This window comes from Danio aesculapii, chromosome 17 (assembly GCF_903798145.1).
Source record: "Danio aesculapii chromosome 17, fDanAes4.1, whole genome shotgun sequence".
Taxonomy (NCBI): domain Eukaryota; kingdom Metazoa; phylum Chordata; class Actinopteri; order Cypriniformes; family Danionidae; genus Danio; species Danio aesculapii.
Window position 1 is genome coordinate 22,898,362 of NC_079451.1, and position 27,600 is coordinate 22,925,961.

General features: G+C 40.9%; 1 protein-coding gene across 1 annotated transcript in view; it reads left to right on the forward strand.

Moving 5' to 3' along the window:
• ush2a (Usher syndrome 2A (autosomal recessive, mild)) overlaps positions 1–27,600 on the forward strand; it is a 445,979-nt gene that overhangs the window by 149,698 nt on the left and 268,681 nt on the right. Inside the window, 4 exon segments of the mRNA XM_056477496.1 lie at positions 435–620; positions 6,247–6,360; positions 7,628–7,789; positions 16,589–16,748. Of these exon segments, the coding sequence (XP_056333471.1) occupies positions 435–620; positions 6,247–6,360; positions 7,628–7,789; positions 16,589–16,748 (622 nt within the window).

Here is a 27,600-nt window from a genome sequence, read left to right on the forward strand (position 1 = left end):
TATAAACGAGTGGTAAAGAGATCCTGTAGTCCGTGACACATCATAAATGATGCTTGTTGCATTTCTACATATGTTTGACTCTTTTATTTATGCCCCCTAAAATGTGAATCCTGGAGAGAAAGCAAGTCCATCGCTTGATGGGTGTGAAATATAGCCCAGAATGAACGCGGGATGTACAGTCATATTAAATCAGTGCTGAAAAAGTTACAACTCTAATAAATTGTATTTATGCTAATGGTTAGATATGATTTACTGTGTCTATTAAAAGTGAGGAATGTGTGTGCTGCTTTTCTTTGGCCTGACACACACTTTCTCTCCTTCCCAATTGGATTCTCACCCTCTCTCGTTGCTCTCCTCCCCCTTACTTTGCCTCTTTCTCTCTCCTGTTTTTCTCTCTCTCTCTCTCTCTCGCTCTCCTATTATTTCCTATACAGTTCCACAAAGTGTGCTGCCTCCCTCCAGAGTTGGCAGTGTAAATGGTTCGAGCGTGGAGGTGAGCTGGGAGGAGCCGGCTGAGGTCAGAGGTGTAATTGAGAAGTACGTACTGAAAGCGTACAGCCGGGACCGTCCCTCCTCGTCCCCCATCAGTGCCACCTTCCCCCACTCTCAGCACCTGACAGGTAAGGGCCGCGCCATCCGCCTGGAGCCCGGCACTGACACCTTTTAACCCTTGTGTGCTATTTGGGCTCTCATAGACCCCTGGACTGTTTTAATAGCTTGAGAAAATGTACTTAAAATTAAAGGTTGATTCTTAAACATGGTATGAATTTGAAGGGGAAACAATTGTTTATTTTATTATATACATATATAGTGCATATTTTAAATTTACTGTAGTCTGAGCTGAAATGTCCAAAATAAAGACTCTCTTACACTGTAAGAAACAAAAAAGGAAAGTGGTGGTAGATCATTGCTCATTTTTGGTACTGACATTCTTTCAAACACATAAGAATGTCAATAAAAGTCAATTTATTAAACTGCAGCTAAGTTTTGAACATTTAAAGTTTGCATTATGTAATTCAAAATTGATAACAAACTGAAAAAATAGTATATCATAGTGTACGTTATTGACCATTTCTGTTTAAATATACAGTGCATTCGGAAAGTATTCATAGCGCTTTACTTTTTCCACTTTTTTTGTTACAGCCTTAGTCCAAAATGGACTAAATTTCTTTATTTCCTCAAAATTCTACACACAATACCCCATAATGACAATGTAAAAAAGAGTTTTTGAAATTGTTGCAAATCTATTCAAAATAAAAAGCCTGAAAAATCACATGTACATAAGTATTCACAGCCTTTGCTCAATACTTTGTTGATGCACCTTTGGCAGCAATTACAGCCTCAAGTCTTTTTGAATATGATGCCACAAGCTGTGGCGCAGTAGGTAGTGCTGTCGCCTCACAGCAAGAAGGTTGCTGATTCGAGCCCCGGCTGGTCAGTTGGCGTTTCTGTGTGGAGTTTGCATGTTCTCCCTGCGTGGGTTTCCTCCGGGTACTCCGGGTTCCCCCACATGTGGTAGAGGTGAATTAGGTAAAATAAGATATAGCTTTTATTTGTCACTACACATTTGTAATAAAATACACAAAATAACATTATTTTCAACACTACAATAAAAAAAGCATAAATAATATAAAATAAATACAAAAATTATAAAAAATATTAAATACGGTTTAACAAAAAATTCATAACATTATTATATAACATTATTATAAAGGGTAGTTTTTAAAAGCGTACTTAAGTGTGTTACAAAACCATAATGAAAGTGTACTTTTAATGTTAATATTAGTTATTGCAAGATGAAAATTAGGGTTGACGACGATGCCATCGGCGATTGACGATGGCATCGTCAATCGCCGATGGCCGATAGACATCACGATGCTGAGCCGGCATCGCGATCCTTCGCCCCCTGCCCTCGTCGCAACAGCAAATAATACACATGGCCCTGTGTATTTTAGAACGAAAACGATCCAAGTCCACACTGATGTTTCATCTAGCATTTCTGAAAAGATCCCCTTCCACGCTATACCGCTAAAAACGCACATCATGTGACCACACACACACACTGTAATGCGCTGCGGCGTATTTTCGCGTCTGAGCTCCAGCAGTCAGCGGGTGGTTTGAGCACAAAACCCCAGAGAGCAGTGCATGTCAGACTGTTTGTCAAGGATGTACCGCTGGATGGCATCTCAATATAGCTGTTAAACGTGATATTTAATTAATCTTGTTTCTATCTGATGACTCTTCGGTTTTTGAACCTATCAGGTAATGTATCACAGCGTTAGTACACTGCTTCAATCTTTCACTTTCACACTTGTACTTAGTAATTTTAGCGAAAAACCTCAGATACTGTTGGTTGGTTCCTGTTGGTTGTGCACCTTTTTTACCAGCCAAGTTTGTCGACACCATTATAATGACACAGATCACTCTGCCTATTCATGCCCACAGAAAGTCCCACAGAAAAAGTGATTGACAGGTGGTAATTTGTGTGTAACTTATCTTTACTTAATTATGATTTGGTTATTGGTAAAACAAAGACCATGTGGGTCAGTTAGTTGAAACGTTAGCCTACAAATAATTAATAATAATTAATTAATTAAATAATTAATTCATCGCAGCCTACCACAATGATGCCATCGTCCATCGCGATGTTTCACATTAGACATCGTACGATGCCAAATTGGTCAACATCGCCCAACCCTACTGAAAATATACTTTTAATATTTGAAGTAAATACATTTTACTTCAGCACACATCTTTCCACAGGGAGTAACAGAAATGTTCTAGTTTGAATTTAAGTAAATGCTAAATGACTAAATGACTGCTAAATGCTAAATGACTAAAGTAAATGCTCACTGTTCATTTTTTAGTAAAAGTGCTACGCTGAGCTGTCATGTAACTTTACAACTCAGAACTTCACAAGTTTTATGAACCACTTTTATTGTTTTTTTTTTTTTCTACTTTTTGGAGCTTTGCAGTCTTTGATCTTTGTTTACTATCAATAATGAAAGACAGCAGCTCAGACATTTTGCTAAATATCCCTTTTTGTGTGCTTTCGAAGACATCGTCATACAAGTTCAGAATGACAATAGTGTGAATAAATAAAACAGTTTGTTTTTCAGTCAATTTTCCCTTTAAAAGCTCAATGCACTAATGCAGCCGACATTGTGTAGTCACGACAGTGTTCCCTATGTGACATTGCAAGTTTATAGTCTGAAAATCTGCTTGGTTACTTGAAATTACTTCAAAGAACAAATGAGGATCTTGAAACAACGGTTACGTTCTCAGATGACCAATCACTGTGGCTACACTCTGTCTCTGGGCAAAGAGAAACAAGAAGATCTCTTTTTTTGTCTTGTTCTTGGCACGCTTCAACCTGCGCAAGCCTAAGCCGCACTAATTTATGATAGCCGTGACACCAAAAGCGGAATTACACGGGCAGATAAAAACTCCGAAAGCAAATGAGTGGGTAACGAGAGGAGAGCGGGTCAGGCTCTTAATTGAATTAAAAGACGTCTGACAGAAAGAAAAAAAAGAAGTTACACTTACCTGGCCAATTACAGCTCGGCTAGGGTGTTTACCTTCCAACTCTTCCAAAATCTGTCTGCTACATGGATACAGTGGACGTCGGCCAAAGATTCACTCATACACTCCATTAAGTGGATCCTGCCTTTATTTTTAGATGACAAATTTCCAAAATAAATCCTGTTTTAAAGTCTAAAAATGAATTAAAAGCCACACTTGCTGAGGCTGTGTGTTCTCATTCATAAATCTTAACAGCACCGTTATTTATCTGTAGTATTTACGCTTTGAATGTGTTGTTAATGAATGGCATTTGAATTGAGATGGTTTTATAGGCTTTGTAACTAATATTTAAAGTTGTCAAACTTATTGTGATTATAACACAAAGCATTTACATTTATCGTTGTCTATGTAATTAAGGTGATTCTTTTAGTTTAACCTCCATAACATGTTGTTTATTTTAACTAATATATGCTTAGTTCTAAGTGACTTTTTTAAGCGTAACATTTATTTCATTAAAGTTTATATACTTATTAAAAACTTCAACATATATTATATGAAAATCATCTATGAACTTGTATTAGTGCCTACATTTTCTCCCATATTTCATATTTCACACATTTTTTGTATGGATTTTTTTTTTGCTAAACTTTAATATAGAGCCTATTGGCAAACCATTGCAGCATGAAAAAGTTATGTTTTTCATTTACTCAAGTAAAATATATTTTTGAACAAAATTGAACAATATGTTGCATGTTAATGTGTTGTTAAAAATCATAAAACAGTTTTTGAGAAATCAAATAATAAATTATATTATAAATTTAAAGGAATACATGCACATATATAATTTTAAATATGAATTGATAATAAAATATAGAATTATTATTATTATTATTATTATTAGTAATAGTAGTAGTAGTGTTTTAATTAATAGACAATACATATATGTAAATAAATGTAAATAAAAACATAGTAATAAATAAATGGTAATACAAGTAAATAGTAATACAAAAATACAAGATATAACATATACAAAATTCAAATGAAGTAATTAATATATATGTATATAATTAATTAATTTATTCAGTTATTTATGTGTTTATTTATTTATTTTTATACAATATTTTATTTATTTTTATACAATAACTCATCAGTGACTTTAAGAAACCATATAAAATATAAATATAGGTAAAATATCATTTGATTAAATACAGCCAAAGTCCCTTTAAGGCAAGTCATTTCACTCGGTGGCCATCTTTGAAACTCCTCTCGGGCAGTATGCTTGGGCTTTCTGTCTGAATGGGCAAACATCAAATTCATTACATATTTGGAACCACCAATAAATTTATATTATAACCGTCTCATAAATTACGTTTCTAAATGTAAAACGCACATGCGCACTCAAAAGGAACAAGATCACAACACCAAACTCATTTATGACCGTGCTACACATTATTGTCCTCTGATCAATGCTGCGTTCGATCGTGCTGGTCTTCTAAAGTAATCAAAACTTGGTCTTGATGGTGAATCTCCTCCAGAAATGACAGCGACTCTTTGTTTACAAGTTTGTGGGCGTTTGAGTAATTGCTGTCAAGTGATGAGCATTTGACTGTACCTTGCGTTCATTTCATACAGATTACAAAACCAAAAAACTTTTGTTTTCAAGTGCACTTGATTAATTTAGAAGCACATACTGTATATTCTTATGTCTGTGAAGCAAGTATTCGTTGAGATTCCAGTGCGTTTGTTGAACACCAAACTGTCTTAAAAGCACACATCTAGTTTTAGCCTTTCCACAGAGAAACGTCAGTCTATAGTGATCGATGATTGACTCCTGTACTAGTAGGCGGAGCTTCATTCGCCATATTGACCGTTACACTTTTCCCCATTCAAAACGAGTGACATGTCTTGTGTATTCTATAGTCTTTGATACAATGTGTGTCCCTATTCACCTTATTCTCCGCATATGAGTGGGCGCAGCCATGTGAATAATTTTGGCTCGAGACTTCCGGTCTCATTCACTTCCATTCATTTTTAAACGTTAAAAACAGCTCGTTTTGCTGCTTGGTGTTGCAAACTGATATTTTCCTATTATATTATTCTACTTTGTCTGTATTGTCATGCAGACACTTGTTTGTAGAGTAAGTAGTTTGACCGTTTTCTGCCGTTTATTATTCCTAGTCATTTCTCCCATAGGCAGCTGAATCGGAAGTTCTAAAACAATCGCTAAAACGAGCACACTTCCGCACTGAAGAATAAGGTCAATAAAAACAAAACAAACCTTCCTGAACTGAGATCTTCAAAAAAAAAAACAAATGAGTAAAACTAGAGAGCCATGAATTAAAGTCACAGGCATATTGATCACAGCTGAACTAGATAGTGACTTTCATAGCGTGCAAGAAACCCCCTTTTAAATAGCATCAGCCACTTTATCCATTAAATAACGTCATTAGTGTCCCATATCCCGAATAGCAAAGGCCGCATCGCTTTCCATCCATCTGATTAATAGCAGATATTACTGTTTGATAATAAAGACCTTTTTAAATCCAGACCTATTATCAGAAGTGATGGTTATATTATGCTGTGTTTGAAAAGCCATTGCATTAAGTCTTTAGGAAGCGGAGTTGGGGAGGCCTGCTCTTTTTTTTTTTTTGAAATATGGAAGAGAAAAGAATGACATTTGCCTCTTTGCTCTCTGAAACGTTCTCTTGCTCTCTTCTTTCGCAGGCACTTTAAGTGGCTTGGCTCCTTTTAGCAGCTACAGTATTACCCTAACGGCGTGCACTCAGACCGGGTGCAGCGAGAGCCCATTCGCCACCGGTTTCAACACTCCACAAGAGGGTAAAGTCATTTCCAAGGTCCTGACTCCCACATTTCTTTGATGAATAATAAAAGTGACGAGAGGGGGCTCAAATAGTGCCAAGCCATTTGCTTGAAAACTCCAAACTAATTTGATGACAAAGTGTAATGCCAGGCTGTAATTGCTCGTGCTTATTTATTTTTTTATTTCCCTGTCTCGATTTTTTTTTTTTGGGGAGAGAGTGGTTTTAGGAACAAGGGTTGAACTCTCTCTTCTTTAATGACATGCATCTTTAATAGCTGTAATGCAGATTAATGGGCTTTTTAATTGCTGTTACATTGTTCATGCGAGAGCCTTGTCTTAATGTAAGGCATCTGAAAGATTAATGAAAGCTTCTTCATTTCACTCAACCAGAGAAGTAAATCTAAAGACAGTTTGGGCTAAAAAGAATTGATTGTGGAGCCGGAAAGTATGAAATGGAGAATCAAGCGGCCCATTTCCAGCGTTTCCGCTCAATCCGGTGAGGTCCAAACATCGTTCCTCTCTTTCTCTCCTTCTTTTAACTCTTCCAGGCTCATTCTTTATTGCCTTCACATCTGTCTGACCACACTGGCAAGACAAAGAGTCCTCAGTCGGAGAGGGAAAAAAATGTCATGTCAATTGACCGAGAGCCTTTTTCCCTACATGAAACGGCAGGAATAAAGACAGATTAATTGTCAGCGGCAATTATTTTCTCTGTCTGATTGCAGAAATAGAGCTGGTCCAAAATAAAACTGGATCTCTTTTTAGGCTGATATTGTCAGATTTTTTTTTTCTCTCTCTCTCTCTTTTGGCAGCGAGGGTAGAGCTTGAAAAATGTAGATAGGGTTTTAATCTAAGTTGAGCTAAATAGCCTTGTTTAAAGGATGGTATGACATAAAGGGTCATCGTGGAGTGAAAAAATCGATCTGATGTGAACTTGATTACAAACCCAAATTACAGTATTGATTCTTCTTGGGGGAAATTTTTTGACATTGTTCTAACATCACATACAGAAGCAACTAGGAGCAGGTTCATTTTTTAACATTGTTGTCATTTCTAAACAATGAATGCTAAAATGTTATACAAATATAAATTATTATATTTTTTATTTTAAAATACAACTAATAATAATAAAAATAATAATAATAATACTGGTATTATATTATTATTATTATTATTATTATTATATTTTTAGCATTTTAATTTCAGAACTTTGGAATTGACATTAAAACCTCTGTCTCTTTCCTAAAAACATTTGTTAATTTCATTCATTTTTATATGTAATAGCTCCTGAAGAGGTCCCACCACCTGCTGCTGTCTCCTACCCCAACTCTCTGTCTGTCCACTGGAACCATCCACCAAAACCCAATGGCATCATCACCCAATACATCCTTTACAAAAACAATACTGTCCTGTACAGAGGCAACAGCACCGGCTTTAATATCACAGGTAAGCACACATTGAAACTTAGGACATGTCTATCCATTTCTTCAATGGATAGTGTTCAGTCAGAGTCAAATATGCAGTGACAGGATCTGTGACCTTTACTTATTCATTAAATGAATGTTCTAGATTCATTACAAGGCAGATTGTATCAACAGCAGTTGTGCCATAATGTTGATACTACAAGAACAAACTAAACTGCAAATACTGTAGTAAACTGCAAATACTGAAGTAACTATATACATTTTTATACATTAATTGCAACAATACAGAAATAAAACTAAACAGTATGATTAGCTTTTTAAAAAGACAAAAGAGGAACTCAAGTCATTTAATTGATGTTTCTTTAAACTGTTTAAACTAATTGTGAGGATCAAAAGTGAAGATTGATGGGATGTGCTTCATGCCAGCATGAAATGGAAGCTGCTATAATATTTCTTTCTTACAATGAAAACCCTAATAATTTGACTGAATTAAACTGATTGAGTAAACTTATACACTCCCTTCAGTAAGTTGCTTTGAATAAAAGCATCTGCTAAATCAGAGATGACTAAACTAGGGCCCACGGGCCTAAGTTGGCATTTGATGAACTTTAATTTGGCCCCACATCTCATCTTAAAAGAGGGGGTTTTTGGTAGTTTCATTGTTGAGCTACAAAAAGAAAACTGAAATTAAATGTTTCAAATAACGGTTGTAAATTAATTAAAACAAATACACTCTGACTGATGGATTGAAGACCATGCAGAAGTCATCGGCAGAGGCAGTTGTTTTACTGGTGTATTCAGCATTAATCTCCATTGTGTTAAAAAAGGAATTTTGTTTTTATTGTAATAAGTTCATTATAAAATGTAAAAAAAAAAAAATGCATCTATTATTTAACATGCGTAAGTCTATTAATTTATTAATAATACAAAATAAATTAAGAAATTATCCATCGAAACTTTATTGTAAACAAGAAATCTAACTCAAAAAATATATATTTTGCTGCTTGTTCAACTTACAGTACTTATGTGAAATAAGCTTAAACAACACAGTTCTTTTTTAAACAACAAACATTATTTTGTGTTTAATCCAGTTAAATGTGTTAACTTAATTGATTTGTGCTGGCACAACCTGAATGAATTGTGTGGAACCCTGCATTTTTTACAGTGCAGTTTGGTATATTTCCCTTCGGCCTAAAGCCCTCAATAAAATTTGTTTTTTGGCCGTTCATAACAAAAGGTTTGGCCACCCCTGTGCTAAATGATTAAATGTCAATTGCGTAGAGTAAAACCAGCATATTTAGCTTTCTGTAATCTACAATGCATAATGTACTTGCAACAGGTGTTTTGTCTTTCAGCAGTGACATTTGTATTACACTGAACTGAACTAAACTAAGCTTCGGTTTTTTTGAAAACTGGACTGAAGCAGTCTGTTTACTACAACTTCATCTATGTTGAAGTGTAAAAGCACTATAGAAACAAAAGTGAATTGATTTGAATTGAATCATATTTTAAGTTAACCTTAGGCTTGGCACTTGCGTATATTACTGTATGTACTTTATTTATGTACTATAACTTTATTTACAGTACAATTAAGTTGTAGTTATTCCTTGTTAGTTTCAGTGTACTTAAATATTTAACTTTACTTAACATTGAACAAACATTGAACAAACTAAACCTAATTCTAAAATTAATTTTGATTCTATAGATTTAATTCAAAATTAACATTAAACACATAGTACACCTTAGGTTTTGAACATCTGTGTCACTTTAGAAACACACAGACATCGAAAATCAGCATATGAATCTCAACAATGGTGACATGCTTCATGCTGTAGTGCATGCTGGGATCATCATACAAAACTCATCTCAGGCTCCCAGCATGCATTGCTGCAAGGAATATGTCACCATTGTTGAGAATCACTCTTGATATGTGTGTGTTTGGAGTGGATCAGGTTCTTAAGATGTTTTCATAGAACAGCTGAGTCTTATTCTGTAGAACCACAGGGTTACTATTATCAATAAACAATAATCAATACCACATTGTCATCGTAACCTGAGAATAAGTCCACTGGCAAGATGAATCAGTGAATCAAACCACTTCGTGATGACATCATCTGATCATCTCTCCTCTCATAACACATACTTATGGCAACCACAGAGAAACTAACTAGTAAAGCAAACACTGTTCACCGCAATGGTGACATCTAACAAAATGAGCATTTTTGGTAAATCTAAGGGCTTGTGTAGATGTCTGAAAGAAATAAAGTCAAACAGGTTAGTAATAAGTGAAGATTATGGATGATTTTCAGCTCAAAACACTTTGATAAGAAGTTCTGCTGCTTTTTACAGCACCACTTGAAATTGATATTAGCCCTTGTGTGCTTTTGGGGATGTTTTCATCCGCTCTGGGGTGATTTGGAGACTTAAAGTTGCCACACGTTTCTCTGTGTTTCAGCAAATAGAATGATTTTTGGTGACAAATCTTACTTTGACACATATTTTGGGAAAATGCTTTGGAAATTTTCAAAACTCAACAATACACTCTGGGAAAATTCACTACCTTTTTGTTATGTTCGTGGCTGTTTTTGCCCTAATGCCTTTCATTATGATGGCATTTATTGATTGAAAAGCCATGACACTATATTATTATGTATTCTTGATTGTTGGTAGTTCAAGAAGGTTGGCCCCAGCTGGATCAGTTGACATTTCTGTGTGGAGTTTGCATGTTCTCCCTGTGTTTGCGTGGGTTTCCTCCGGGTGCTCCGGTTTCCCCCACAGTCCAAAGACATGTGGTATAGGTGAACTGAATAAGCTAAATTGGCCGTAGTGTATGTGTAAATTCAAGCGTGTATGGGTGTTTCCCAGTGCTGGGTTGCGGCTGGAAGGGCATCCGTTGCGTAAAACATATGCTGCATAAGTTGGCGGTTCATTCTGCTGTGGTGACCCCTGATTAATAAAAGGACTAAGCCGAAAAAAAAAAATTAATGAATGTTGGCTTTAATAAAAAAATGCAAAAAAAGGCATTCAAAGTGAATAGTGGTTGTAGGAGCCAGATATGAACTAGGGGAATGGCTGTCCATGTTCCTCTTGATTTAATCAAATTCTGCAGTGAATAGGTGGAGCAGATGCCCGGCTCTAAAGAGCTTCACTTGTATTACTGTATTTCATCTTACCAGTGGAGACAGGGCCAACAGCCAGCCATTGTTTGTTGTTTGTTTTCTCTTTTTTTCTATTCCCTGTGTGCTCTTTTTGTGAGTAGCGGCAGCCCCTGCTCTTGGCGGTAATGCATGAACATTGTGAGATGTTTTATTAAAAGGCTCCAATGCTCCAGCCACCGTTTGACCCGGGGTGAGAAGCATGCCTAAATGATATGGAGCCCCCCAAAGGCCAATTTACACTCAGGACAGGTATATTCTCTCTGAGATGAATCATTCAGAATGTCAGCACTCTACTACACACACACACACACACACACATATAGACTTCCATGACTGGATTGAATGAAGCTCATAAGCACCCAATAAACCTTGTGACTAATATAAATATTCATTATATTTTACATGTCCTTATTGTCCTTATATATTCACGTATCATAAATATGGCTTATGATCACTAGAGCTACATTTTTAATTGGATTTAAATTAAAACAGAAATATTGTGGAACACATTATTACTATTATCATTTTCTTTTTTAAAAACAATTGAAATCCAAATTATTAAACCCCTTTTGAATTTATTTTCTTTTTTTAAATATTTCCCAAAGCAGGGAAATTTTCACAGTATGTCTGATAATATTTTTTCTTCTGGAGAAAGTCTTATTTGTTTTATTTCGGCTAGAATAAAGGCAGTTTTAAATTTATTAAAAACCATTTTAAGGTCAAAATTATTAGTCCCTTCAAGCTATATTTTTTTCTATAGTCTACAGAACAAACCATCATTATACAATAACTTGCCTAATTACCCTAACCTGCCTAGTTAACCTAATTAACTTAGTTAAGCCTTTAAATGTCGCTTTAAGCTGTATAGAAATGTCTTGAAAAATACTTAGTCAAATATTATTTACTGTCATTAAAGCAAAGATAAAATAAATCAGTTATTAGAAATGAGTTATTAAAACTATTATGTTTAGAAATGAGTTGAAAAAAATCTCTCCGTTAAACAGAAATTGGGGGAAAAAATGAACAGGGGGGCTAATAATTCAGAGGGTTTAATAATTCTGACTTCACCTGTATGTCATTATTATATTTGTCATTTGAACTCTCGCATTCAATCTGCCCAGTTGGTGGAATGAACTCCCTTACTACATCAGAACAGCAGAGTCACTTGCTGTCTTCAAGAAACGACTAAAAACTCAACTGTTTAGTCTCCACTTTCCTTCCTAATCTTAACTGCCTCTCTGGCTATACCACTAACTGTACTCTCTCTCTCTCTCTCTCTCTCAAAAAAAAAAAAAAATAAAATTCTAATGCTTTGCTTCTTAGACTTTACACACCTGAAACTTGTCTATAGCACTTGTTCACTGCTGCTCTTATAGTTGTGTAAATTGCTTCCTTGTCCTCATTTGTAAGTCGCTTTGGATAAAAGCGTCTGCTAAATGACTAAATGTAAATGTAAATGTATTGTTATTTAACATCTGATTAATATCAATTGTGAAAACAGGTATACTGCTTTCTATTTCTATTTTGTGAAAACAGCAATGTATTTTTCTTTTATATAATTCCTCAATTAATAAAATATGAAAAAGTACTGTGCTTTTATCAAATATAGTCATTTTATAATCTTGATATGATCACTTCAATGGATATAAAAACCATCCCTAATGTTATTATCATTGTTAATCACCTAATGATATTATCATCATGGAAAGAACATATTGTTGCAAAAACACTACCAAATATCTATTCTTTTTTCTCTAAATTTCTAAAATGTTGGATTAAATTAGAGCAAACCATTACAGGTGAGAAAAGTGATTAATAGTGTTTTTATATACTGTAAAAATACATTAATATCAATACACAAAAAATAATTTAACACCATTATGTATCAAAAATGTTAGGGATTTCCCTACGATCAGCCCCAAATCCCAAACCGATATTGGGGCTGATCGTAAGATTCCTGAACAGTATCTGTTGTATGAAGCCTGGTCCTTTTGTTTTATGTCAACTGTCATGCAAGCATTCTTCAAAATATCTCCTCTTGTGTTCAACAGAAGAAAGAAACTCATAAACCACCTGAGAGAGAGTAAAGTAATTTTTATTTATGTGTGAACTATCGCTTTAAGAATGTGGAACTGCGACCGACTGGAATTGCACAGTTCTACCCAGCAGCACCAGTACCGTCATCTATCAACACCAATGGACTTTATTGGATAATAAGAATATTTATTCATTTTTCTTTGACTTAGTCCCTTTGTTCGTCAGGGGTCGCCACAGCGGAATGAACCGCCAACTAATCCAGCATATGTTTTTTACGCAGTGGATGCCCTATGATAAGAATATAAATAATAATAATAATAATAAGTAATCAATGGATGTCAAATATTGTGTAGACCAAACCCAATGCCTGAGCTTGACCAGATCCATTCATTCATTTTCTTTTTAGCTTCGTCCCTTTATTAATCAGGGATCGCTACAGCGAAATGACCCGCCAACTTATCCAGCATATGTTTTTTTACGCAGTGGATGCCCTATGATAAGAATATAAATAATAATAATAATAAGTAATCAATGGATGTATAATATTGTGTAGACCAAACCCAGTGCATGAGCTTGACCAGATCCATTCATTAATTTTCTTTTTGGCTTTGTCCTTTTATTACTCAGGGGATGCTACAGCGGAATGAACCGCCAACTTATCCAGCATATGTTTTAGCTATAAAGAATATAAATAATAATAATAAGTAATCAATGGATGTCAAATATTGTGTAGACCAAATCCAGTGCCTGAGCTTGACCAGACCATATTTCTAAATGTCTTGTGCAAATGCATGTTTTTTATTATCTTATCAAAACCAAATGTTTCATTTGATTCAAAACAACATTCAGCTTGTTTTTCCGAGTACAAAAAAAAATCAATTGCGTTCTTATACCAGTACCAACAAATCAGTGAGAACAGGGTCTTATTCCACATCCAGATTGAAAATTATAGCTTTGCCTGAGAGTAATCATCGGGGCGTCCATGTATCCGAATATGATTTTATTGCAGCGCCTAACCATTCTCTGTTTTCACTCACCTGCCGCTGGTCCCAAGCAAGCCCACATAAACTAAGGTCATTCTGAAGTCAATGTCCTCGGAGAGAAATACCTGTGCGCATATCACGTTGAGTCTGTGTAAAGAGCCATAAAACCTTCAGAGGCTCCACACCGGGGTCTCCGTTTACATCTCTTTCCTTTTGATCAGCCTGAGCTTCTCTAAAGATATGCCTGACTACATATGTATTACAACCCCGAGCTGAAGCAGAAAATGGACCCTAGGCTTTGAGGGCATTTCTCATAAGACACATTGTGCGGCAGGATGTTATTTTCAGTCTGCTCGGTGGGGTATCCCGTATTTATTGTGGGTCGTTGTAAAGGCAGAGGTCTGATGTGATAAGAAGCTATGGAGCGCTGCATTGCTGCGGCTGCTGTTCCCTCCCTTTCACCCGCCACGCGCAAACCCGGGGATTCCAATTTCTTTCAGGATATCTTAGCTCAGCTTCCATGCTGCCCCCGCTGTGATTTTGGAATATCTCGCCTTTTTATTCCTCCTTCCTTGACAGTAAACTGCTTTCAGGTGCTTCAAGGAGAGATCCTCCTTCTCTTCAAGAGGAGCTTTGGAAGCGGCAGTGTTTGCGACTGTGGTTTCGCAGGACAAGTCATTAACAGATGATTTCAGCTATATGTGTAAAGAAGGCATAGCAATGGGCAACATAACAACGTGAAAATTCTGCAGTATGACAGATTTAGATCGCAGCTTTCAGGTCATAATAGCATTATCTGAGGTAGTTTGTCTGTTGTAGAATAGGGTAAACTCACATTCAAAATTCATTCAGAGAAGCTGGACTACAGATTACAATTTAGATTACAATTTTAAGGTAATTTTAGGAATGAAAGATGAAATATGAATATATTGCAGAGTTTTAAGGAAGCAGTGTGTCCATTTAAATTGAGGGGGGAGGGCAGGTGCTCATTAAACTAAGGAGATTTTTAATGCATTTTTTGTTTTATATTTAAGGATCAAAGTATGATTTTCTGTTGCACTCTTAGTCTTGCTTATAGGAAAAACACAAAATTTATTAATTTATCAATTATTTATTATTAAATCTTGTTTATTTGTTAATGTGTGTTTCAAATTAGGGCAGCAAGATATTGTAAAATCTAACATTGCGCTTTTTTGTTTTTCTGCTATATATAGGGTACATAGCAATATGAATACAATTTAATCAATAGCGCTATTTAGAACAAATATATAATTTTCCATCAATAAGGATGATTTTGTAGGGGAATGTATTTGCAAAAAATCGCAAACAATCTTAGCATAAGTGTAGATACAATCGTGCAAAAGATACAAATGGAATAGTGTTTATATTTTTCTGAGGAGTCTAACAGTATTCACGTAATTGAATAATCGATTGTAAAATAATTCTGCATAGCCCTCATTGTAGAAGTATTCAGTAAAATAAATTGTTATTAAAGTTACAAATGGTACAATTTCTTATCCCTGAATCCTTTTAAAATCCTCATACAGTAACAGGCCTCAAAAACTTTTACTCCTATTCTACTACAGTGACTCACATGTGATCTGAACTGTGACTCCTACACTCTCAGAAAAAAAAACGGTACAATGTTGTACCAAAGAATGTACAAACCCTTGTCACTGGGGCAGTACCTTTTTATGGGTCAGAATCGTACCTTAGGACACAGAAACAAATTTGTGCCAAACATTTATTTAAAATGCCTTAAATGTTTAGTTTACAATACCTATAGTTTTATGTTTTACCAGATGTTTTGTATTATTGTATTATATAACTTGATAATTAATGTTTGAGTTTTTTTTAAACGTATACAGTTGAAATCAGAATTATTTGAATTTTTTTTTCTTTTTTAAATATTTCCCTCTGCTTTTATTCTTCCCATTCCAGACTTGCCTAGTTAACTTAGTTAAGCCTTTTAAATGTCACTTTAAGCTGTATAGAAGTGTCTTGAAAAATATCTAGTCAAATATTATGTACTGTCATCATGGCAAAGATAAAATAAATCCGTTATAAGAGATGAGTTATTAAAACTATTATGTTTAGAAATGTGTTGAAAAAACTCTTCTCTCCGTTAAACAAAAATTGGGGCAAAAAATAATTCAGGGGGCTAATAATTCTGACTTCAACTGTACCTTTAAATGATGATTCTTGCTTTAATATGGAAATTATTCATAAAATCATATTGCCTTTCCAGTCATATTTATTTTCATAGGTATTGCAATAAAGGGGGAGTTGTTCTGCACTTTTGTACCTTTTATATGAGAGCAATTGTGTGTCTTCATTTCAGTTGTACCATAAAAGGCACAGAACTGTATCATAAGAGGTCTTTTCTGTACCATTTTCAATTTTCATACACAATTTTTACAAAGGAACATTATTTGTACCACCGTGTACCTTTTTTTCTGAGTGTACTAAACTTTAATCCAGGCTCAACATTGCACATCCTGCAATGTGACTATTGCAGATGCACACAATAAAATATAGATGCTGAAATGATATATCGTGCAGCCCTATTCCAAATTGTATTTGACAACAAGGTTTCATAGTATTTTCTGGAGTGTTAATGTTTTTTTCCCTCTCTCTATCCAGATGTTGGTGTGTTTACTCCCCATAAGTTGCTGTTGAGTGCCTGTACTGAGGCAGGATGTACCAACAGTACCCAGGTTACCCTGTTTACAGGCCAGTTGCCTCCTACTTATGTAGAACCCCCCATCCTGACCGTATTGGATGCTCGCAATATCCACATACAGTGAGTATGACCAAAAATATTTATAATGCCACATAAATTATACAGATGTATGGATTTTTCTATGGGTTTTTTATGTATTTAAACTGGTTTTATGAATAAAATTTATCTTGAAAAGGGGAAAACATTCAACCCTCACTAGGTCTCGTCCTTGAACAGCACACACACACACACATGCACACTAACAAGGCATGAACAGAAGTGAAGATGGCCGTTCTCACCTTTTATATGACAATGTTTTATCAGAGAGATACGCTAATGAGGTGACGGACATTTGCTCTCTGCAAGAGGACGAAACGCATCTCAGGTCTCGTTATTCCTCACCATTATACAAAAAATAGCCTGCACATGTCAAAGCCATAACCCTCTGAAGATGCAATGTGTAACCCCTGTTTAAAAAAAAAGTGTCCACCACAAAAATCTCACACTAGAGCGATTTATCTGACCAACCTGTATGTCAAATTTGAGAAGCTGTCCCTATCCACGGCATGGGTGCATTAATCAACTGAGTGTTTTCCATATAATCATAAAGTACGCCCCTTCCGCCAGTCATGCCATTGGCTGTTTGTCCTTATTGTCTTTGCGTGTCCTCTGGCTGCAGTTGAGCGACCAGGGAAACGGAGCAATGGAGCAGGCCTTGATTTAGGGGCTAATGCTCAACTCCTGCACCCACGATGGACCGTCTCATTGGACTGTATGAAAACGTACAGTCCGACCTTCTTCCAGCCTGTTTAGCATGCGGAAATTTCCCCAGCGTTTGACCCCTGCCGCTTGACTTAGAGAGAGAAGAGGAGGAAAAAAAGAGTCCGCACAAGATTTTTCCCAGCATCCTGCACTCCGGGCCTATAGCAATCTATGTGAAAGCCTTTAGAGGTTCATCTTTAGCTGCCCCGTCGCCATCACTTAAGAACTATCTGAAGAGGGCACCATGCCACGCAACAATGTGAGTGGACGAGGAGAGAATAGAAGGAGAGCGAGAGAGAACTGGAAGGGAGTAAAGGGGCAATAGGGAAACTGAACTTATGTACACTTTGTTTTAGGCCAAGAGAGATGACAGAAGCGCTCCGGCGCATTTTCCATCAGAATGAAAATGTCATCACTTTACTGAATGATCACAGGTGGGGAGAGAGCGAGAAGAGAGGGCCATGAGGAGAATATATATTTGAGCTGTCACCTATACTATGGAGAAACCCACCACCAGTTCACTGCCATCAAAAGCGGCCATTAAATTACTCAATCTACCCCAACTTCACTGGGTGGCCCGGGGAGGCTTGTAATACCTGGAGAGAGAGAGAGCTATGCGTTAGCATTACCATTCATCTCAATGGTATTTGCGGGAATGGCTGTCCGGAGGTACGCAATTTAAAATCTGCCATCTTAACATTGCTTAGTGGTGCTCTTGATGTTTTGTCCGGACAGTTGAGCAGTAAAAATCATGCCATGACAATTCACTAGCAGTTTTTTAAGCTCTAATATTATAGTTTTTTGGGGGGAGATATACAGAAATGAAAATTCTGTGCCAAAACCGAAAATTCTGGATGCACTTGGTCGAAAAGAAATCCTACAAGACTTTTTTAAAAACTCAATAGCTCACATAATGCTGACTTAATGACATAATGACAATGACATAATCACATTTTAATGAAAGTTAAGTTGTATTGACTGAAAGAGTTGAGGCATCATTTATTTTATTATTAATTATTATTATTATTATTATTTTTTTGGCAGTTTTGCCTTTATTCGACTGGACAGTACTTTGATAGGAAGTGAAGTTGGAGAAAGAGGGGTGTAGGATCGGTAAAGGTCCCAGTGTCAGAATTCGAACTCGGGATGCCCGGGGCGCTTTAGCACCATATGTCAGCGCACTAACCTCTGGGCTATTGCACCGACAAGAGGCGTCATTTTAACAGCATTGCCATGACAGCAACGTACTGTAGCAAAGTGGACATTTTGCTTTTCTGATGAGCATGTTAGATTCATGCGTAGATCAGTATAGATCGGAATAGAGCTTTTGAGCTATTTTGAACTTTGACCGAGGCGTGCATGTAAAATGCCCTTGTGCATCGCAAGCCATTGAAATGAATGAATTTCATAGTGCAGAGCTTTTCATGTCCAGTGTGAGAGCCGCTTCACACTGCACAGATAGGGCTAGAGAGAGTTAATTTTTTGAGTTATGCACATTAGAGTTTTATGTTACATCTAAAATTGATACATAAGGTTTATTGCACATTACTATAATTTTATGTGTATTGTTATCATGATGGTGTTTAGTAGTTGTATAAATGACACTGAGCACCTTCTATTTATTAGTATGCTTCTCTGTTTGTGGGGAAAATTGTTTGTGATGAGCATTGGTTTCTCATCCACATATGCTTGTGGTTGTATTTTTGTCTGTGTTACAAAGTTATGTTGTTAGATTTTAGTACATCTAACTTGGAAGCGGCATGGTTGCTCAGGGGTTAGCACTGTCACCTCACAGCAAGAAGGTCGCTAGTTGGAGTCCCGGCTGGGCCAGTTGGCATTTTTGGGTTTCCCAGAAAGGCATCAGCTGTGTAACACATATGCCAGAGTAGTTAGCAGTTCATTCCACTGTGGCGACTTGATAAGAGACTAAGCCAAAGGAAAATGATTGAATGAATTTAGAAATTTCTTTTATGTCCCTAATGTATTTTATAATGTATTTTATAATGTATTTTTAATAGTTAAATTTTTTACGAAAATTTTAGTTTTTTTACTGTGTGCTGTTCTATAAATTAATTATAATTTTTAATAATATAATCATAGTTTCCACCAATTTTGGACTTTTCGTGTTCATCCATCCATTATCTTTTCAGCTTAGTCCCTTTAATAATCAGGGGTCGCCACAGCAGAATGAACCACCAATTTATCCAATATACGTTTTACGCAGCCGGATCCATTACCCCGATCTGGGACTTCGCAATTCACAAATTTAGCACTGCATACACTCTTACATTCTCTCTCACACACACACACACACACACACACACAATTTACGGCCAATTTAGCTTATTCAATTCACCTATAGTGCATGTCTTTAGACTGTGGGGGAAACCGAAGCACCCAGAGGAAATCCACGCAAACACAGGGAGAACATGCAAACTCCACACAGAAATGCCAAATGACCCAGCCGGGGCTTGAACCAGCGACCTTCTTTCTGTGAGGCGATCGTGCTACCCACTGCCCCACCGTGACGCCCATTTATTAGTGTATTAATTATAATTTTTTTGTCAGAATAGATAAATAGTTCCCCTTCATATGGGAACTTCAACGTGTGTCTGTTATTAAACAGACTTTTGGGAGTGCTTTAGACGACCAATCACATCTGAAGATAAGAAAACGGGCCAATGAAATGCCAATTGAATTGGCGGAGCTTAGCTCCACAGCTGAAACTGATGAGCCAATTAGGGCTATATCAGTCAGCTGCTGGAGCCAGCTCATCAGAATTGTTGCTTCAGACCCGATCTGAGACTGAAGAACCCTTCTGCTGAGCTGACTTCCAACATTGAAGAAAGCATTATTCTCACCAGTGCGAGGGAAGACGTTCTAGCGGCGGTCGAGCTGGGTTTCCCGTCCCCTTGGCATTTCGCTGGTGACCTGAAAGAGCAGTTTGTTAAAAGAGCAGAATTCCCTAAGAGAGCACACGGTCGTGCAGCGCGTCTTTTTAAAGATGTCGTTTCGACCGTGCGTTTCTGGATGCGGTGGTTTCCTCTCCCCGGATGACAGGCACGAGTACTGCGTCACATGCTTGGGGGTCCAACATGTTGATGCGGTGCTCGCGGACAGTTCTTGCCCGCATTGCGATGGCTTGACTGTTGCGCAACTGAGGTCGCGGCGAGCTCTTTTATTAGGGCAAGTCACCCCTGCTGCTCCCCGCCAAGCGGTTAGCACTCGGGCAGGCCTGAGGGTTACAGTGGGGGCTAATCCGTCGCCTTCGGGCCCGCGGACCCCTCGCTCCTCGTCAGTGCGCTCTGTTTCTGCTTCGAGTGTTAGCGCTGGTCCATCCTCTGGGTTGGCCGCGCTCTCATTAGATGACACCGGGGACGTGATGTCCATCGCTGCATCGGAGGGCGGGCTGACATGCTCTGATGAAGATCCGGACCCCCTGCCACCCTCCGGGGTTATCAGTGAGGTTTCGGATCTGGAGTCGGACATGTTAGCCGTGTTATTCCGGGCTGCTTCGGCCGTGGGACTGGAGATGGCTTGTCCCCCAGAACCGCGGCCGGACCGCTTAGATGGGTGTTACGTGGGGGTGAAGAAGGCGAAGCCTTTTAGACCCCCCGTCCCCTTCTTCCCGAAGGTACACAGAGAGCTCACGCAGGCATGGAGGGCACCTTTTTCTGCCCGGTCCTCGTGCGCTCCTGCTCTCACCTCCCTCGATGACGGAGCGGCCAGGGGTTATGAGGCGATTCCCCGGGCGGAGCGTGCTCTGTCCGCAGAGCTGCTCCACTCGGAGAGGTCCGCCCTCACTCCCTTCCAAAGCGTGCAGGTTATCTGAGTCTCTCACGGCCAGAGCCTGCACTGCTGCGGGCCAGGCCACCTCCGCTCTGCACGCTATGGCCACCTATCAACGCTACCAAGCCGAGAAGCTGGCCAAGATGCAGGAGGGCGGTTCTCCCCCAGGCTTGCTGCATGAGCTCCGCACGGCAACCGATTATGCTCTCATGACTATTAAATCGGCTGCTCGTGCCCTGGGGAAGACGATGGCCACATTAGTGGTCCAGGAATGCCACCCCTGGCTGAGCTTGGCTATATGAGAGACGTTGACAAAGCTTGCTTTCTTAACGCTCCCGTATCCCAGGCTGGCCTTTTCGGCGACACCGTCGGGGAGTTCACCCAGGAATTCTCCGCGGTGAAAAGCAGTCCAAGGCGAGGGGTGAGGTCATCTATCAGCGGGCTCAAAAAACTGCTCCTCCCGCTGCCCCTTCCGCTGCGGTTGCTCTTCGCCGAGGGCGTCCACCCGCGGCTTCATCTGCTCCGCTTTCGCTGCCCGCCTCCGGCCAGGCGGCAATGCCGAGCCTCCCGCGGGACTGCAACGCCCCCGCCCCAGGGCGCCGCTAAGTCCAGTAAACGGACCGCGAAGCGTTCCTGGGACGGGCCATTCGGAAAAGAGGGGACCTGCTCTTTCCTCGGTGGGGGGCCGAGGATTATTAAATCAGTCCACAACGACTTTAAACTCCTCGCTGCCGGCCCCTGGGCTGGCGGCAACCAAATTTCCAAAAGAGCAGTTTCCTCTCTCTCCGGATGCGCGAGCCCGAGTACTGCCAGTCTGGGACGCTCCGCCTTTCAGCTCGCAGCACCGGGACCCTTCGCCTCAGGCCCTCAGAGTGCAGCAGGACGGACTCCTTTCTCTCACTCTGGCCTCACCGCGGGATCCAGGGAGGAAGGTAAGAGAAATTCTCTTATTTTCAGCTCTTCCCCGGGACGCACCGCTTCCCGGGATGAGCACTCCCATCCCGAGCTGCCCCTCCGCTGGCACGTCAGTGATCGCTCCGATGGTGCCATTAGCGCGCGCTCTGCCAGCCTGGTTAGCGCTGCCCAGCGCATCGCGGTGGCTCATACGGACGGTCAGACTCGGCTATGCGATTCAGTTCGCTATTCGCCCTCCCAAGTTCACGGGTGTCCTTTTCACGAGGGTGATCCCCGTGAGCGCCCCTGTCTTGCGAGAGGAGATTGCGGTCCTCCTGGCGAAGGACGCAATCGAGCAGGTCCCTCCAGCCGAGATGGAGTCCGGGTTCTACAGCCCGTATTTCATCGTGCCCAAAAAAGAGCGGGGGGGTTAAGACCAATCCTAGATCTGCGCAGACTGAACTGTCATTTACACTAAATGCTTTCAGAATGCTCACGCAGAAACGCTTGCTTCAGAGCGTCCGTCCTCAGGATTGGTCTGCAGCCATAGACCTGAAGGACGCGTATTTTCATGTCTCTATTCTTCCACGCCACCGCCCTTTTCTCCGGTTTGCGTTCGAAGGACGAGCGTGGCAGTACAAAGTCCTCCCCTTCGGGCTCTCTCTGTCTCCGCGGGTTTTCACCAAGCTCGCGGAGGGTGCTCTGCGCCACTGCGGCTTGCGGGCATCCGCACACTCAACTATCTCGATGACTGGCTCATTTTAGCCTCCTCTCGCGATCAGTTGATTATGCACAGAGTCAAAGTGCTTCGGCACCTCGACCAGTTGGGGTTTCAGGTCAACCGAGAGAAGAGCAAACTTTGCCCTGTGCAGAGGATCTCTTACCTCGGGCTGGAGCTGGATTCGGTTGCTATGGTTGCGCGCCTCTCCGAGGAGCGCGCCAGGCTAATGCTTTCCTGTGTAACGAGCTCCACAGGAAAATAGTGGTCCCACTGAAATGTTTTCAGGGGCTCCTGGGGCATATGGCATCCGCAGCCGCGGTCTCGCCGCTCGGTTTGCTTCATATGAGACCACTTCAGCATTGGCTTCGCGATCGAGTCCCCAGACGGGCATGGCGCGCGGGTACGCACCGGGTGAACATCACTCTGCTGTGTCTCCGCACCCTCAGCCCCTGGACGGATCTGGCTTTTCTACGGGCCGGAGTGCCCCTAGGGCTAGTATCCAGGCATGTTGTCGTAATGACACATGCCTCCAGCACGGGCTGGGGGGCCGTGTGCAACGAGCATGCAGCCGCGGGTTCGTGGTCCGGACCCCGCCTGCATTGGCATATCAACTGCCTGGAGCTGTTGGCAGTGTATCTGGCTCTCCGCCGCTTTTTTCCGGTGTTGGAGCAGAAACACATGCTGGTCAGGACGGACAGCATGGCGGCGGTGGCTTATATCAACCATATGGAGGGTATGCGCTCTCGCCGCATGCCTCAGCTCGCTCGCCGTCTGCTCCTTTGGAGTCACACGCGGCTGAAATCACTGTGTGCCATTCACATCCCGGGCGAGCTCAACCGTGCAGCCTATGCGCTCTCACGGCAGCTAGTGTCCCGAGGAGAGTGGAGACTCCACCCCCGATTCGGTCCAGCTGATATGGGCGCGCTTTGGGGAAGCCCCAGATCGATCTGTTGCTTCCACCGAGAACGCACATTGCCAGCTGTTTTATTCCCTGACCGAGGCCCCCCTCGGCACGGATGCACTGGCTCACAGCTGGCCATCGGGCACGCGCAAATATGCGTTTCCCCCAGTGAGCCTAATCGCACAAACTTTGTGCAAAGTCAGGGAGGACGAGGAGCAGGTCTTGTTTGTTGCGCCCCTCTGGCCCAACCGGACCTGGGTTTCGGAGCTCACACTCCTCGCGGCGGCCCCTCCTTGGCGCATTCCCCTAAGGGAGGACCTCCTCTCTCAGGGACGGGGCACCATCTGGCACCCACGCCCAGATCTCTGGAACCTCCACGTGTGGTCCATAGACGGAGCGCGGAGGACTTTGGTGACTTACCGCCCGCGGTACTTAACACCATCACTCAGGCTAGAGCACCCTCTACGAGGCATGCCTACGCCCTGAAGTGGAGTCTATTCTCTGAGTGGTGCGCTTCTCCCCGAGAAGACCCCCGAACTTGCCGGATTAGCATTGTGTTATCCTTCCTTCAGGATAAGCTGGAGCGTAGGCTGTCACCCTCCACACTGAAGGTTTACGTGGCGGCATCTCCGCTCATCATGACGCGGTGGATGGCAACACGCTCGGGAAGCATGATCTAATCATCCGATTCCTCAGAGGCGCGCGGCGATTAAATCATCCCGCCCCCCTCTCATGCCCTCTTGGATCTCTCTTTAGTCCTGGTGGCTGCAGAGAGATCTGTTTTAGCCACTCGATTCTGTATTCTGTCATTATGACAGCTCTGCTGATCGCATTGGCGCCATTCAAGAGAGTTGGGGATCTGGAGGCATTTTCGGTCAGCGAATCGTGCCTTGAATTCGGGCCGGGTTACTCTCACGTTGTCCTGAGACCCCGACCTGGCTATGTGCCCAAGGTTCCTACCACCCCCATTTATAGATCAGGTGGTGAACCTGCAAGCGCTGCCTGCGGAGGAGGCAGGCTCAGCCCAAACTCACTGCTTTGTCCCGTTCGCGCCTTGCGCCTTTACGTGGAACGAACGCAAAATGTAAGATCATGTGAACAGCTCTTTATCTGTTATGGTGGCCGGCAGAAGGGAAGTGCCGTGTCAAAACAGAGGTTGGCCCACTGGTTAGTTGATGCCATCGCCCTCGCTTATCAATGCCAGGGCGAGCCGCGCCCTCCTAACGTGAGAGCGCACTCCACTAGAGGTGTCGCTTCCTCATTGGCGTTAGCACGCGGCGCCTCTCTCACAGATATCTGCAGAGCTGCGGGTTGGGCGACACCTAACACATTTGCGAGGTTTTATAACCTCCGAGTGGAGCAGTTTTCTCCCGGTTATTGGGAAATCCCAATCAATCGGGGGAGAATTAAGCTCGGTGTCACAAACGCTTGCTGCGCCAGGCTCCCTAAACCGGAGATGCGTGCGCTTTTTCCTATTCTACTAGTAAGTTTCCCTTCCCAGGCGAACCCTAGAGAATTCCTCCGAGGCCCCCAGCATCGACTCAGCGGAGGAGTCGAGTGCATGGCTCAGTGTGCGGTTGGTATGCCCATTATGTCTACACGCATATTGAGGATCGGTGCCAGCTATGTGCATCCCCATTTGGTGATGTCATATGCATTATTACCACGGTGTGTTCCCCCTTATTAGGCGGTCCCGTGTCTTCCCTAAACCGCTAACCAGCTTATCATATGTAGCACTCCCCCTCATTAGGGCTAGTCCATATGTCTCCTTACCAATCAGGTCTCCCCTTTTAGGGTAGCAGGTGGTCTCCGCTGCGTCCTCCCCCTTCGGGGACTGGCACGCTTTCCCCAACGTACTGTCGTATTTCCAAAATCCCTAGTCTATATTAGCTAGGTAAAAGCACACTTACGACCCCTGATTTAAAACTTTTATTCCCATGTAATGGTAATATGTTGGGCCTAGGGGACGTTGGAAGGTTGCGCTCTTGGTGATGTCAGTGCGCTCACGCTTTGGCTTGGCAAACTACACATCAGAGACGCGACAGGCTTAGCTGCTGTGGCGCTTTCCATACAGTCTCCCAAAAGTCTGTTTAATAACAGACACACGTTGAAGTTCCCATATGAAGGGGAACGTCCTGGTTACGTACGTAACCCACGTTCCCCGAATAGGGAACGGAGACGTGTGTCTCCACTGCCACAGCACCTGAGTCTCCAGCTGGGAGCTGAGCGATCGGCTCTTCAGCAGGCAAATTCTGATGAGCTGGCTCCAGCAGCTGACTGATATAGCCCTAATTGGCTCATCAGTTTCAGCTGTGGAGCTAAGCTCCGCCAATTCAATTGGCATTTCATTGGCCCGTTTTCTTATCTTCAGATGTGATTGGTCGTCTAAAGCACTCCCAAAAGTCTGTTTAATAACAGACACACGTCTCCGTTCCCTATTCGGGGAACGTGGGTTACGTACGTAACCAGGACGTTTTAAATACTTGTCAATAGAAAAAGAGACTTTTTTTCACAGTGTAGTTACAGCATTAACCAGCAGGGGTTGATGGGGCTGAGCTAACCAGCAAAACCCTGACCCTTTTGAGCTGCAACATCTCTCTCTCACTCTCTTACTCATCTACGAGCTGCCTCAACAGCCTTCATTCAATTATGCCCATTTCAGCTATTGAAGAGGAAAAAATACAAGCCCTTTCTTTTTATTCTCCTGCTACCTCTGTATTAATGGCAGTGGAGAGCTTGTGATCTCTGTAAGTCATTTATTAAAAAGATGTATATGACCCAATTTGTCTCATCACCGATTTTCATAACTTCATTATGTATCTGCTCTATCCTGACGGCAGCGCCTCAGAGGGAAACTCACCTTATTTATTGTCTTCATCCGCCAAGAGGGGGGAAATGGTTATTGCTTTATTTCCATTGGATATTTCAATTTGAATAGGACGAGGAGCTGCAATGATGATAGAGGGAGAAGGAGAGAAAGGCAGCATTGTAATTTGACATTACAGATGATATCTCTCTCCCTCTCCTCCTTTTTTTTCTCTCAGGGTCTAATTGTGGATACAGTGCCTTTGAAAGGTATTGCCTTGTTAGCAGAATCGTAATAGGAGAGGGTGAAGGATCATATGTGTTCAATACTCTTTGTTGTGTTGCGATTTGCCTGTGAGAAAGGTTGCGAGACCCCGGACTGCAGGATATGCACAAACCGAATATCAGCAGAAACACGCGGCATGAAAGTATGCGGCACCTTGAATAAATGAGTAGAGGAAAAACGCTCTCAGTACAGCATTAACTCCTCACCACCTTTACGCTGCTATATGAACGAAAAAAAAAAGATTTAACATTATGCTGATGTTGTTTTGAGAGAAATGAAAGTATGGAATGTATGGGTTTAAACTGAATGGAGAAAATCATTTAGATTCATTTAAAAAAGAGTTCATAAAAAATATTGATATTTATTTAATAAAGGACATTTTGAAATTTATTTTCTTTCAAAATACATAGAAATGTGCAGGCCCACAATGTAAAAAGACCCAATTGGGGAATAAATAATAAATAAATAATAATGATAATTATTATTATAATAATAATTATTATTATTATGTATTGTTGTTATGTTTATTATTGTGATGTTTATCATTAATATTTTATTTTATTTATTTATTTATTATTATATTTACGACGCAGTGGCGCAGTAGGTAGTGCTGTCGCCTCACAGCAAGAAGGTCACTGGTTCGAGCCTCTGCTGGGTCAGTTGGCATTTCTGTGTGAAGTTTGCATGTTCTCCCTGCATTCATGTGGGTTTCCTCTGGTGCTCTGGTTTCCCCCACAGTCCAAAGACATGTGGTACAGGTGAATTGGGTAGGCTA